Source organism: Pungitius pungitius, chromosome 13 (genome assembly GCF_949316345.1).
Source record: "Pungitius pungitius chromosome 13, fPunPun2.1, whole genome shotgun sequence".
Lineage (NCBI taxonomy): Eukaryota > Metazoa > Chordata > Actinopteri > Perciformes > Gasterosteidae > Pungitius > Pungitius pungitius.
The window spans coordinates 5,056,867-5,070,144 of NC_084912.1; the positions used below are offsets into that span (position 1 = coordinate 5,056,867).

Below are 13,278 nucleotides of genomic sequence, written 5' to 3' on the forward strand. Positions count from 1 at the left end.
ACAATGTATTTCTTTTGTTGACTAACAACTAATTCATTCAACTAACTCAATTCTCATGGGAATTCAAAAGCCCCAAATAACTGAGCAGCTTGCCCACAGTGATGATTTAATGTCAGTGCATTCAGCCAATCAACAAAGTCCGCTGCTTTGTAGCAGAATGTAGAAAAAAGTTTTTATATAAATTTAAATATGTTGTGGCAGGTATATCTTCATGTTTATAATGGAAAGAAAAGGATTAGGGCCGAAAAAAGAAGCTTTTTAATCCAGATTATTCTATCAGTATACATTGGTCTGAGTAATGTGACGCTTTTATCATATGAGACATTACAACAGACCCGATAAAAAACAAATGATTCATCTTTTGATGCATGGAAGTCCTGCAGTGAGTAATTCCATTTAACAATCAAAAAGCAGTTTCAGTACATTAATATATTGGATGAGACTGACAAAGCATGTGGCTTTTTTTTTCCTGCAGCCATAATCAGATTTACTGATTGATCGCGACTATGACAAGACACTGTGCAGATCTATGAACATGCTGCCCAGCCTCGGTGGTGTGATATCACTTCCTATTAACAAACGGGATTCTCTCAGAGATCAGAGAGATCATCTCATTCGATTCATTTTCTTATGAGATATTTAAAACTCATGCCAAAACTGTCTCGATGAACATAATGGAAAAGGACATTTAATCTGGATGCATGGATGCTATTACCAAGGTCTTCTTCATCAAACAGCAAAGCTGATGGACTTCTCGCTGTGATGAGGCTGTGTGTTACGTGATGCTGCTGAGTCTATAAGAGCAGATGTTGGTAAAGACAGAGCAGCTTCTCTCTCACAGCCTCAGCATTAGAAAAATTGTCCGTAACCTCATTATCTATATTACGGTTTTCCAGAAAACCTACGATTGTAGTCCATCATAGCTCCAGCACTTTTGGAGTGCGACACCAAGCTTGGCCGACATCTCAAACAACTGAACCCCCCCCCCCCCCCACACCCCCCACCTCGACCTCAGGGGCAACATATAGCTCGTTGTAATGAAGTGTGTCTGGGAAGCTTATTCATTCTAGTCCACATCAATGCATCAGTTGCATAAAAGGCCCATTATGTAAACAACCTCTAAGGCTTCACTTCGTGTGGTTCCATTCGTCATTGTACATTTTCAGCACATAATTTGATTCTCTGTTGTGAGGCAGCGTGTTCCATAATAAAGTAACAGAAATAACCTTATTTTTTTTTTGTGCTGTAGAAAGCCGACTCTGTATCACCACTGCAAAACATCCTCGTGTGCTTTTAAGTTTTCTGGCTTGGGGCAAATAAGATGGAAAAATATTACATGATTATTCTATAAAAGCCTATTTTTAACCCAAAAATAATAATTTTAACCCCCCCCCCATCCCCCATCTTTCTTTTCAATCTGTGATCTCTCCTTTTTTTTAACTGCATGTGTCCAGAAATCAAGTTGAATTAATTATTTAAATAGATCACAAGTGGACCACAACCAAAAGGACTCCACAATTACAGGGATTGGCATGAAATGTCGCTGTCGATGCTTCCGTTGTCCACCGCGATGTGTAGATTTTTTCGCTTCCACCTCCTCTACCCAAGATGAATAGTAACAAAACAAAGGCCCTTCGCCGTAAAGCACCATTATTTCTGCAAACCTGTGGTTTATGACAAAACACCTGCAAAGCCAGTGACGCTCCCAACAGCCTCTCGCCGTGAGACATCTGGCTGCATACATTGGATTTGAGCTCAAGGAGCCGCTGTGTCCCGGGCTGCATGGGCTGCAGATCCTCCGTCTCGTTTGAAAGGTTCGCTATAAACTATCCGTATGGCTTTTGTAAATGTCATTTAAGATGTGCTTACCCCCTGTGCTCACATCAGTGTGTGTGTGTGTGTGTGTGTAAAAAGAAGCCAGCTATTGATTTTGTGTGGGAGGGTGGACAGCGGGCAGACTACGCACAAAAGGCTTCTGTAAAATTACTTTGCCATTTTTTCATAACAACAACAACATAAGAGGCAACTGAGGCACGATTATTGCAAATCTTAAAGAAGGGTCCATTTTCCTGAGCATCGGTAGGCTCTTTGGCAGGTCCATGGCAGTTAACGTGCACTTAGTAATGACCATGGAGACGCTCCATCCGTCTCTGCCCGCCCCGTGGTGACTGGCGCTGTGCTGGAGAAACGGGGGGGAATTAGGCCGGGGTTGCGTTTTGAGATTGATTGAGTTCCTTTTGGTCTCACGTCGGTGGTTTTGTAATGGAGAAAGGGCATTTTTTTTACACAGGCGGGACAAACACAAAGGGTCTCCCCTGCAGAGTTTGAAGCAAGTCTGTAATGTGTAATATTAGGGTTAGTGACAGATCAGAGAAAACTATGAAAGCCTTTTGGGCACACAAGTGTGTGATCCTCTCTCACACTCCTCTTATTGTGTTACTTTGTTTCATCAAAAGGAATGCTACGTTGAGGCCATAAGGTCTTTAATACTGCCAAATAACTTGTTAAGGAATTTTACAGGGATTGATCACACGGGTGACCTTCAGTTAATTGGCTTTCAGAATAATAGGTAGAAGCAATGGAAGGATGAAAGGGAAAGGAAAATAAAGGATGATAGCTCTATAAAGGAAGACAAAATAGAGAATATTTCAGCTGTGTTATAATGCATACCATTACAGTCTTGTAATGACACCTGATACCTGTCTGTATTATCTGCAAATGAATAATTAAATCCTGCATGCATGGCCACACAGAAATACACTTAAAAAGAATTCTCAAGACCTCATTTCTGTCTCGATGCTCAACCCGTTCAATGACAAAAGTAGAAAACGCCTTTTATTTTTGGACAGTCTTGTGCACGGTTGATTAACTTGCTTTATAATTTGTTTTTATATGTATTTTTTTATTCCTTCATTATATCCGTAGTCATCATTATATTTCCATCATTCAATTGATTGCATTCCGTCCCGACTGTCTCCATTCTAAGCGCACAGCATACCGAAGGTGTGCCATTCTGACTGAGCGGCTAAGTAGGGCAATTCATTTCATTTCAAACCGACGTGCATGGCAGGGCCGTAAGCCCGAAAAGGCAATCACGAGGCAGTGTCTTTGAGACCCTCCGGCGTTTGGACCTGGACTGAGGGAAGAGGTCTCTGCACATTCAGCCCGGGCCGCTTACATTGGAACCATTTGGTTGACGGAGCTTTCCTTCGATCGTCGTGGTCGTTGACTCGCAAAAGAAAAGAATTTCACTGCGAACATTTGTTTTTCTTGCCAGATGAATGAACCACAGTTAAAATGACAAGAATAGATGCGGGCCTCGTCTGTCCAAACAATGTGATCGTTTGAGTTTCCACAGACTTCGAAAATCAATGCCCTCGCTCAATAAAGCAAAGAAAACAAAAAAAATAAACAATTGTTATCTGCAAAGTTGTGCAAAAGCTTTTTCCTCTGCAAGGTGTTGGCGATCTGTCCCCAGAGTCCAGTTCAACCGGTTCAGCAACTGTGGGCTCAGAGTAAGGACCCGTAGCCATGACTACGGTGTATGGATGTTAGTTACTGACGGGAAAGTGGCACTGCTCCTGACATCGGTGTATGAATGGGTGAATAATGACATATAATGTTGGGTTGGATGTCTTTAAAGTAGCAATAATAAGTTCATGCACATTTAGACTGATGTGTATCAGTTTATGTATCCTCTCATATTCTCACTCACCCCAGAATAACATGATTTCAGTTTCTTACTACATTTACCTAAAAGACCTGTGCTTTTACTTTGTAAAAAGAGGCTTGTTCAAGCTGAAGCAGTCATTTCTCACTTTTTCACGCTTTGTTTCTTCGTTGCTTTAATTGCTCCTATGGCAGTGCACGACACACATGGTACGTTTCAGATTTCAGAAGACAAATATCAATACAACATATAATTAACTGATGTTATTGTTGCAAGAGAGACTCCTCTCAGTTTTGAGTAAACACAAGCTGGTAGCTTTGGGCTTTTCCGCTTGGATTGCAACGCAGCTTGACAGCTCAGTAAAGAGCTCTGAGCACTTTGATCATGATATTCTCATTTCTGCATCGCTCCAATCCAAGAGGGAGTCCCGCTTTAGTTACAACTTCAGGAGGATAGGCCGATTGGGACGTTAGTGCAACCTCGTGTGGTATTTCATCCCACCCTCATCTATCTTTCTTTTCCTTTTAAACCCTTAAACCCTTAAATCAAGATGAGAATACTGAGTGAGTCGCCGCGTTGAGCGAGCGAGCAGGATGCTGATCAATTATTTCTAGTTTCTAAAACTTTCAGAAGCAGATTTGTGTTTCGGAAAAAAACTCTGCTTGGGTAAACGTGTCCAGAAATCAGACCTTTAATTCCTCCTTAATCCTCTTTGCGGTCCATGGCTGACGCGGTTACCTCGTGGAAAAGCCCGTCACTGGTTTGGAACGCTGCCTTTGAAGTCCGGTACTTCTATCGGGGTCATGGAGCCATCGTGTGGATGTTTTCCCTCGACACCTTGTTGGATTAAAAACTCTTTTTCAGCCAACGGCCGCATTGCTTTGCGTTAATACCAAATATGTTTTTTGTCTTTTGAGAAGTTCTTTAAATTAGCTTTGTCGTCCTTTAATGCAGCTGTGTGATGATGATGATGTTTAGATTATTGGATAAGTTACTCCAAAACCTGTCCATTCATGGCGATGAGTTTGTAATGTGCTCATTGAGTCATCCCAAATGTGCAGCCCGTTTACCTCGCATAACCTCCGGCTTTTCTATAACATAAATGGCTCGCGACGGAGAACACATCACACAAAAAAAATCCAATTATATGTGCAGTATAGAGTCAAATCACCAATTGCCACTGTACAAAATATTGTACCTAGCATTAATTGCAATGGTTCTGCTGAGGGACATGGAGGGAAGGGACTACAATTAACTTGCAAATTGTGTTTGTGTTCAAACAAAAGGAGGCATTGCACCGAGTTTTTGCCGATTGTATTAAAAGCAACGGCAAGAATAACCGTTTCCATTTGGAGACAAAGAAAACAAAGTGGTCTGTGTTTCGTGTGTGTTTGCAAGGGAAAGATTTTTTTTGCAGTGAGACTTTGTTGACACTTCAAAAATGATGAACGATTTAATTTCATGTTTTGTTCTGCTCCTTTGAACATTTTTATTCATTGAGAATTTTTGTCCCTGCCCCCCCCCCACCCAAAAAAAAATAAAATAAATTGCAATACAACAACGGCAGGGAAAATCGAGCGTTGCATCTAATTCAATTTTTGTTTTAATATGGTACTTAATTAATATTTCTGTCTCACTTTGCCCATAAGCTAGGAACAAGTCGAGGGCTATATAAGCCTAATTTCTAGTTCATCTAAAAATGATGTGGCATTTCAACCTAAAATAATCACCACTATTTAACACATAGCAGGTGTTTGTGGGTATTACATTTGTGGAGCAATGTCTATGTTTATGCCAGTTTGACTTCCTGTCCTGTTCCATCTCTGTCTGTTCTGAGGACTAGAGGGATGACTCATCAAGCCTCCAGAGATGCGACAGAGGATAACCCACCCGCCCATCCATCCGCCACACACACACACACACACACACACACACACACAAACAAACAAACAAACAAACATGCAACCATTAGAGATGCAGGGAGAGATGTGGCCCCGGCGATTTTGCCTAACCTCTCTTTAACGATGCGGCATGACAGAGCAAATAGGGGGCTGCTGCTCCTACTGTGACTGCCGGGGTTGGTTTGCTTATTGTGAGCCTTCTGCTGCACATCACTTTTGATTTGTGTAGCTACATCCAGGTTTCCTATATAGGGAACACACACACACACACACAGACTCACACAAACGGTTCTCTGGAGACAGCAACACCTGCCTGCAGTTTCATATCCTGTAAACCCCAGGAAACGGAAGGACAGGAGTGCTTGTTGTGTTTTGTCACGCTTCAGATCAGGAGCAATGAACTAAACTTGCCTTCGAAGCCCCAGGAACAAAGCTGGAAAAGGCAGAATGCGCACAGGTGCATGATCCAGGACTAAATAATAGCACAGCGCCCCTTTCTGTCTCCGTCCGTCCACAGTCACGCAGCGTTTACGTGACTCACTTCTCTCATTTGTTCCCCCCCTCAGACATCCGAGGTTTGCAGACCTTCATGGACCAGTCGTCCCGGATGGGTCTGGACGTGTCCCTGCAGAGGGTGGACCGGAACGTCAGCCGGGTATTCAACGACCTCTTCAACACGATGCGCACCGAGGAGCTCAACCGGTACCGGGACACTCTGCGGCGCGCCGTGTTGCTCATGAGCCCTCGCGGCGCTCAGGTGTTCATCCACCAGGTAGGATACTCTGCCTTCAGCGGGTCTCTTGATTCAGCGACCGAAGCGGTTTGACCGGGAGAGAGACATACATAGATAACGTATTCAACATTGATGACAACCCATGAGGGAAAACATGCTTGCCTGGCACCTGGATCTTATCACGAAGATCACACCAGTTAACCTTTACTTATTAAAGCGATGAAACAAGATGCGGCCTGCCTTTCTGCTCCGTGTGGAGTTGCGATCCAGAGCAGATGGCAGAGATCAGACTGTGTGCTGACACATTCAGAGGCCGATATTCTGCATGAAATGTTCCAAATGTATCCCTGGATAGTAAAAAATTAATTCGGCCTTTACTGCACTGCCAGCAAAAGGAGTGTGGTGTAGTACACACATCCACAGCACCGCATATAACCCCAGGCAAAGTGCAGACTAAGTTATAGCCACGGACGATTTTTATCTCTCTAAGCTGATGCGAGGGCTGCAGGCAGAAGGTATTTCTGCTATTATACGGTTTTAAATTAGAACTTGTAATCACGTGTTTACCTCTGCATTCTTCTCCACTCTATTGTCAGCCTCTGCCTTTGTTATTTTTTTCAATGCTTACTCAAGATGAACAGTGGTCACCTTAGCAGAAATTTGTCAACGTTCACCGCAACATAACGTAGACCCAACTAATTGTTTATGATGTTTACCGGAAACTATTTTCATCATCATGTAAGCCAACTCCCCCTCTATTTACTCCCACAACATCGCGTTTGCTAATTACAACAGTCTGAATAACGGGAAAATGAAGCAGTTAAAGCATCCAACTCAAAGTACCTCTTTCAAGTTACTTCAATCAAGGTTGAAGGTCATTCGTTAATCAGCTGCCTTCTTCAGAATGACTTACAGGACATGACCTGCAGTGTCCCAAATTCCAGTAAACTAAAAGTAACTGGGTTATATGTAATAATGGTCCTTCCACCATGTGTAGACAGAAGTAAACGGTTTTCCTTTATTCATCTGCAGGGGCTTCACTCATTTTAACGATGTGGGATAACATAATGTACTGTTGTGCTGTGGCATGTTTGAAGAACAAACCTGCGCCGCTTTGACAGCGTTCAAATATTCTACCAAATGGACACGTCATAGTCAGTCACTTGATCTTCTGCTTGTCTGGCAAGGATGGCGAACAACTCAAGAGAACAATGGAGACTTTAAATACAAGACAGTAGACATAGGGTTTTAAAATTATCGTATTTACTCTTGTGTTACTACCATCATGCATTTGAGGGCAACATCTGACTTGGGATAGTCCAAAACTACTTATTATGGTTGGTCTGTCAGCTTTCATGTCATATTAGCAGCATATTTGTTATCTAACTCAGAAAAACGTCATATAGATCTAAAAAATCGAGTCCGAGGCCAGACGGAATTTATTTTAGAAAAAGCTGAAAGAAACAAGGAATGTGAAATACACATATTTGAAGTAATTTGCATCTGCAGAAGGAGCCCGGATTTGTAAAGAAAATCTAAATTCAAGAAGTCAATGCAAAGAATTACATTTCCAATTTATAATCAAAACTAATGACGTAAAGTATATACATACAAGGAAATAGCGTTTTTCCTTTTTCAAAAAATGTATATGTTCATCAGAACTTGCTGCTTCTACAATATAGTACTGAATTAAAAATAAAATATTTTTTGCTTGTTGGAAAAACTTTTGACATTTTTGTTAATGTCACGTGCCTCTAAAAAAAAGGTTTTCAAAAGCCATATTTAATACAGCATAGGTCCAGATGTTGTGTTTATATTGCATTTAAGCTCACCTACTTTTATTAACCACAAGAGGATGAGAGAAAATCCTTCTGAGAAGCATTATCCAGCTGTTGTGCAATCCTGATGTTGATTTTCAGACAATGGACTTGCATAGTCTTCTGACCACTAAAAAGAGTTTCAAACTTTTTTCCCCCATTCGCTCATTTGTACACTGATGGTGGATGGGGCCACCCGCCTAGCAGGATCTAAACGTTTGTGCACATTGAGGAACACTCGCACAGTGAGGCCACAGCCGCAGGGGGCGATTTGGGGTTCAGTATCTTCCCCAAAGACATGTTGCCTGGAGGCGCGGGGGCGATCAAAGTGCACATGAGTGGATGACCTGCTCAAACTCCTGAGCCACAGATTAAACCTGAAACCCTGGCCTAATGCTACAAAAACAACAGAAACAGTTGATGGTAAGGATAGTGCAGGTAAAGGCAGGGAGGACTCAGGCGCAGAGTTTTCCGGAAAACCAAATCCAAAAACTCAAAATCCAAAAAAGACGAAATTCAAAATCCAAACAGGTGGAAACAATCATGGACACGTAGACAATCACCAGGGAAGACAGGACAATGAAACTACAAAATAAAACAGGAAGAAAACCCAAACCGTGACATAAAGGCTCATTTTCATTGTGAGCTGTCAATGGCTACTCACTTGTCCTTCTACAAGGTCAAGGTTCTGGGGGAAAATGTCTCAATATGAATTAGAAAGATAAAAGAGAGGCACCCTTGTCGGGCAGCCAGTTTATCTTCACATATTCTTCCATTTCAAGTTCACCTAAACGACATTAAAGGCCGTAGCTGCATTAGCAAAAGTATATTCTGTTTTATTCAGGACTAATGCTGCTCTACTTTTCCGAATAACGCATTCTGTCACAAGTCAGCTGTCACTTCCCCAGTCTACTCTCGGGCCAAAGTCGTTTCTTATGCTTCGGCCGAGACGTATGCCATTGACAGTGCGCTCGGGTTTATGCAGGGATCCTTGGCTCTCGCCCTCCACCGTACGGACAGTTGCCACTTTGTGTCTCGTTCACTTTGGCTATGAGAGGAAGTAACGTCTTCCGTCAGCCTGCGTGCCCCAGCGTTCCCGACACCCAACAACCCTCTGTTCCATCTATGATCGAGGGACACTTCACTTGAGTCACCTCAAAGCCTTTTAGAGCATTATGAAGTGGGTTTTTAGGCTCTCAGCGGTCCCATTTCCACGTCCTTGGCTGTATTAGTTAGCATTTGCTGAATCACTTATTTAAAACGATGCCCAGTTAGGTACAAAAACTTGTCACATTTCAGGACATACCAAAGTCACTCTTATTTATTGTTCAAAGGTACAGCTCCAGGCTATATATCTTGCAGACACCCAAATTAGATTCTTGGCTTTGGGAGCTGGTCATTCATTTTCACCAACCTTGATTAAAACGCCTGTACTGTTTGTTGATTTGGATTATAAATGGGAAGCCTGTTACGACTAATGTATTATAACTAGGGCTCTCCACATAAACGCATTTATCTATGCGATTAATGTGGCCGATGCAACAAGATGTTTCAACGTAGTTAACGTACGTTTGTTTACTTACCGACCAGAAGTTGACCGCGGCAACGAGGCGGCCGCTAGCTGCAGTCGGTTACATCGAGACGGAGAGATCTTCTGGCATTCGAGGTAAAACAAACAAAAAAGACATACAGTGGTGAACTGTGCAGAGGAATTCCTCCACGTGTCAAACAGAAGGGGGCTGAGTGGCATACGGACCCACTTAAAGCACTGCTAAGCTAGCTGCTATGCTAAGCTAGCTGCTAGGCTGCTTCCATGTCAGCATCTGAAAAATACACGCTTTCTGAAGTGATTACTCTTTTATGATTTTATGATTTAGTCTTTAGCAGAACATTTATTAAAAACAACATCGTAACAACAACAACATGCATTAGTCGCCATTATTCAAGATTAATACATTTCAAAAAGTCTGATTCATTAATTAAGTTTTTTTAAATATATTGACAGCCCTAATGCAAACAGTAAATTGAAGTTGGAGTTTTGTTTTGTATATACTTTAGTAACGTCAATGAAATGTCTCCTTATTCCCTTGAACCGCGTCTCCCCGCGCTCGCGGGATGCTCGCCTTCTAGAGGTGTTGATGTGAACGGAAAAACTGTGCGGGTGGCGTCCGTTGCCACGGCAGCTGTGCCTGGGCCGGTGTGATGGATGGAGCAGAGAGAGACGCTGGGTTAGGTCAGGCCTCGCTGCTGTGCGGCAGCTACACCGCGCCGCAAGAGTGACACGCGCTGCTGTCTGCTGCCAGGCAACTTGATAGGGAGAAAGAAGTGCTGCACGGTGGCAGACAGAGAGAGATGGGAAGAAAAAAGCACAAAGAAGAGGGATGCAAAGGCGGGGAGGGATAAAGATAGAGAGCGGGGGAGTGGGGGGATGGACTGGGGGGGGGGGGGGGGTGGTGGATGTGGAGAGGAAAAGGTCAAAGATGAGAATGAGATGGGGAGCTCATCCAACATCAAGTACTTCTGTGTGAAACAGTAATAGGTGAAATCTGATGGAAGAGACGGCAGTGAAGAGAGACAAAAGAGATGAGTGCTGCGAGACTGGGAATGAGAATCACGTCTGACAAACGGTACCTTTTACAAAAGGAGGGTTTTGAAATCGTTGGGTAAAGATGAATTTTGTGCAAAAGAGGTAATCAAGCTATGGATTTAAATATCTGAGCGTTTTAATGTACGATCTGAAAGTGTGAACGAAGCAACAGGTTGACAAAGTTTAATCACACCGGAGGTACGGTTTGTTTTCCTTTCAAAGACTTTGTTAAACTCACATTAAAAACTTTCCTCCCGAGCTTTTTTTGTGCTCCAATGGTTAACCAACAAATAGCAGCATCTGTCTGTATGTCTGTCCTTTGATCTTCTCGGCTACCACTCATCTGATTGACTTTACATTTGGTTGCTGCACTGCAGAGGAACCAAGGAAGTGAATCGTTGAGAGCAGATTTTTAAAGAATTTACTCTTATTGCATTGATGTAAAAATCACTATTCAACTTCAACAACAGTCTCAGTGGGATATCCTATGAAATCCTATGAATGTGGACTTTGTGTCTTTACCATTTGAAATAAGAGCTTATTTTAAAAGTCCGGCTTATCAGCATTGCTCCGTGGGAACTACCAAAGGATTCAATGGTGTGAATGGTGACCTTCTCCCACTCCTCTCGTTAAGTGGATCCACGATGCTTTCTTCTAGCTGGTTCCTTTCAGTATTTTGCTTGTTACGTAAACTGCAACTTTTATGGATCATCTCAGTCAACTGAGATGATGACGAACTACTGATGAAGAATGAGTCAGCTTCTTTTGGTTGCGGTTTGCAAAGACAATTTTAAAATTTGCCAGCCTGCCTTCTTTTTAGACTGTATTTGTCTGACAGTATTTCTGTATCAATCTAAAAATGTGCTTGGGATTAGAATGTCCAGCACAATATAGACCAGTTGGGACTTTTGTTTGTTTTTAATACTATTGCAACTCTAATCAACCAAAATACATTTTTTCTTCCCAACCAGTGCAACTGGCTGTCTTACATTGGTGAGATATAAAGGTACTGCTTCCACCACTGCTTTGTAATACATCTTTTCAGAGGGATGCCGTCGTTTCAGTGTCGGAAGCAGATTCACGTGTCGCACTTGACACTAGAATCATGAATCGCTGATTAAAAATGGACCCAGGCGACAGTGGACAATCTTCCCTCGTGTGGAATTGTGTTTTGATGCCAGGGACCCCTCCGTCTTGAATTGAAGTTTCAGCCATTCACATTTGTTTTTTCAGTGGTTATATAATAAGTCAAAAAATACCTAGGAATAAAATAAGAGATTTCAATATTTCGTACCTTTGAATGTTACGGTTGCAGAAATACACAGTTGACTTAAAAGAGGTGGCAGAATTTGAGAAAAAGAACATTTGCTTCATTCAAATATTACATATTATTATCTGCAGTACTTTAGGTTGAAATCACACGATTGAAAAGGTTGATTTTCACAGCATATTTCAGCAGTAAGAGCTAACATCCCGTTTTGACTGTCTTCATATCCTTTGCCAAATACTTTGTCTCTTCATACATTTTTAACCAGTACATCTACTTCTACCCTAGACCTTCCTCTCCTCGCATTTTCTGAAATATTCCCGAATGCAGCCTGGTTGCGTTGTTGGCACCTGGACTCCTCCTCTCAAATGGAACAAAGCTGGCCATGACCTGGAAGTGTTTATCCCAGCACGACTCATTAACCTGACACAGAGAGCACGCCGTTGGTGCAGGGGAGCGTGGTGCCGGCACAAACAACATCCGTCGTGGTCATGCAGGAGGATGCCTGGAAAAAACACGTGCACACCTTCGCTGCGTCACCGCCACGTTCCTGCACAACATTTATCACTGCCAGTTCTGTCTATAACCCCCCCCCTACCCTCACCATAGCGCTAATGAGTTAGGTCAGCTATAATTACAAAGCTCCGAAAGCACCTCTGAGCCTGAATTGCCTTTAAACGCCGTTGAAAAACACACTTTTCCGCCGATGAAGATTCAGACCGTCCCACAGAACTAATGAATGCCGCCGTGTGTTTGTGACAAATAAAAGCATCGCATTAGCGGTGACCAGTATTTAGCATTTGTACACTTGATTATGAATTACATTGTAATGTCCTCACATGCAATGCAATGTGCTTGCTATTCTGCGTATTGTCTATTTATGGATTTTACTCCTCGCTTATGTAAAGCTACAATGTGTTTTATCTTTCAAAAGGCTAACCAAGGTGCTTCAAAACCTCTAAATGCCATTCATGAGTGTAAAAGTGTTGGATTCCATTAGCTGCGTTAAATCCCTACTTGTCTTTTCTTATGGAACCGGAAGGTTTCCCCAAATCTACCAACCTGTCACTTCAAGTACATCGATTCATGACAAAAACACAAAGTTAATGTGCACTTATTGAAATCACAAAGTTTAACAGTGCACCGTGTGGGGGGCGGGGGGGGGGGGGGGGGGGGGGGGGCACTGCTTATCGGGATGGAGTCATCAGAGCGCTGTAACCTCAGTGATCATCTGTTGAAGGCGCCCCCTCCTGACTTGGCTCTCCCCCCCCTCTGGAGCCCCGCGCCCTCCCTCCGACCCTCA

At 42.7% G+C, this 13,278-nt stretch overlaps 1 protein-coding gene across 3 annotated transcripts in view; it reads left to right on the forward strand.

Annotated features, from left to right (window-relative positions):
* Positions 1 to 13,278, forward strand: part of grid1a (glutamate receptor, ionotropic, delta 1a) — a 144,964-nt gene that overhangs the window by 86,632 nt on the left and 45,054 nt on the right. For all 3 annotated transcript variants that reach the window (XM_037464767.2, XM_037464768.2, XM_037464769.2), the window contains exon 4: positions 6,138 to 6,343. In XM_037464767.2, coding sequence (XP_037320664.2) covers positions 6,138 to 6,343 — 206 coding nt within the window. The remainder of the gene's footprint in view (positions 1 to 6,137; positions 6,344 to 13,278) is intronic.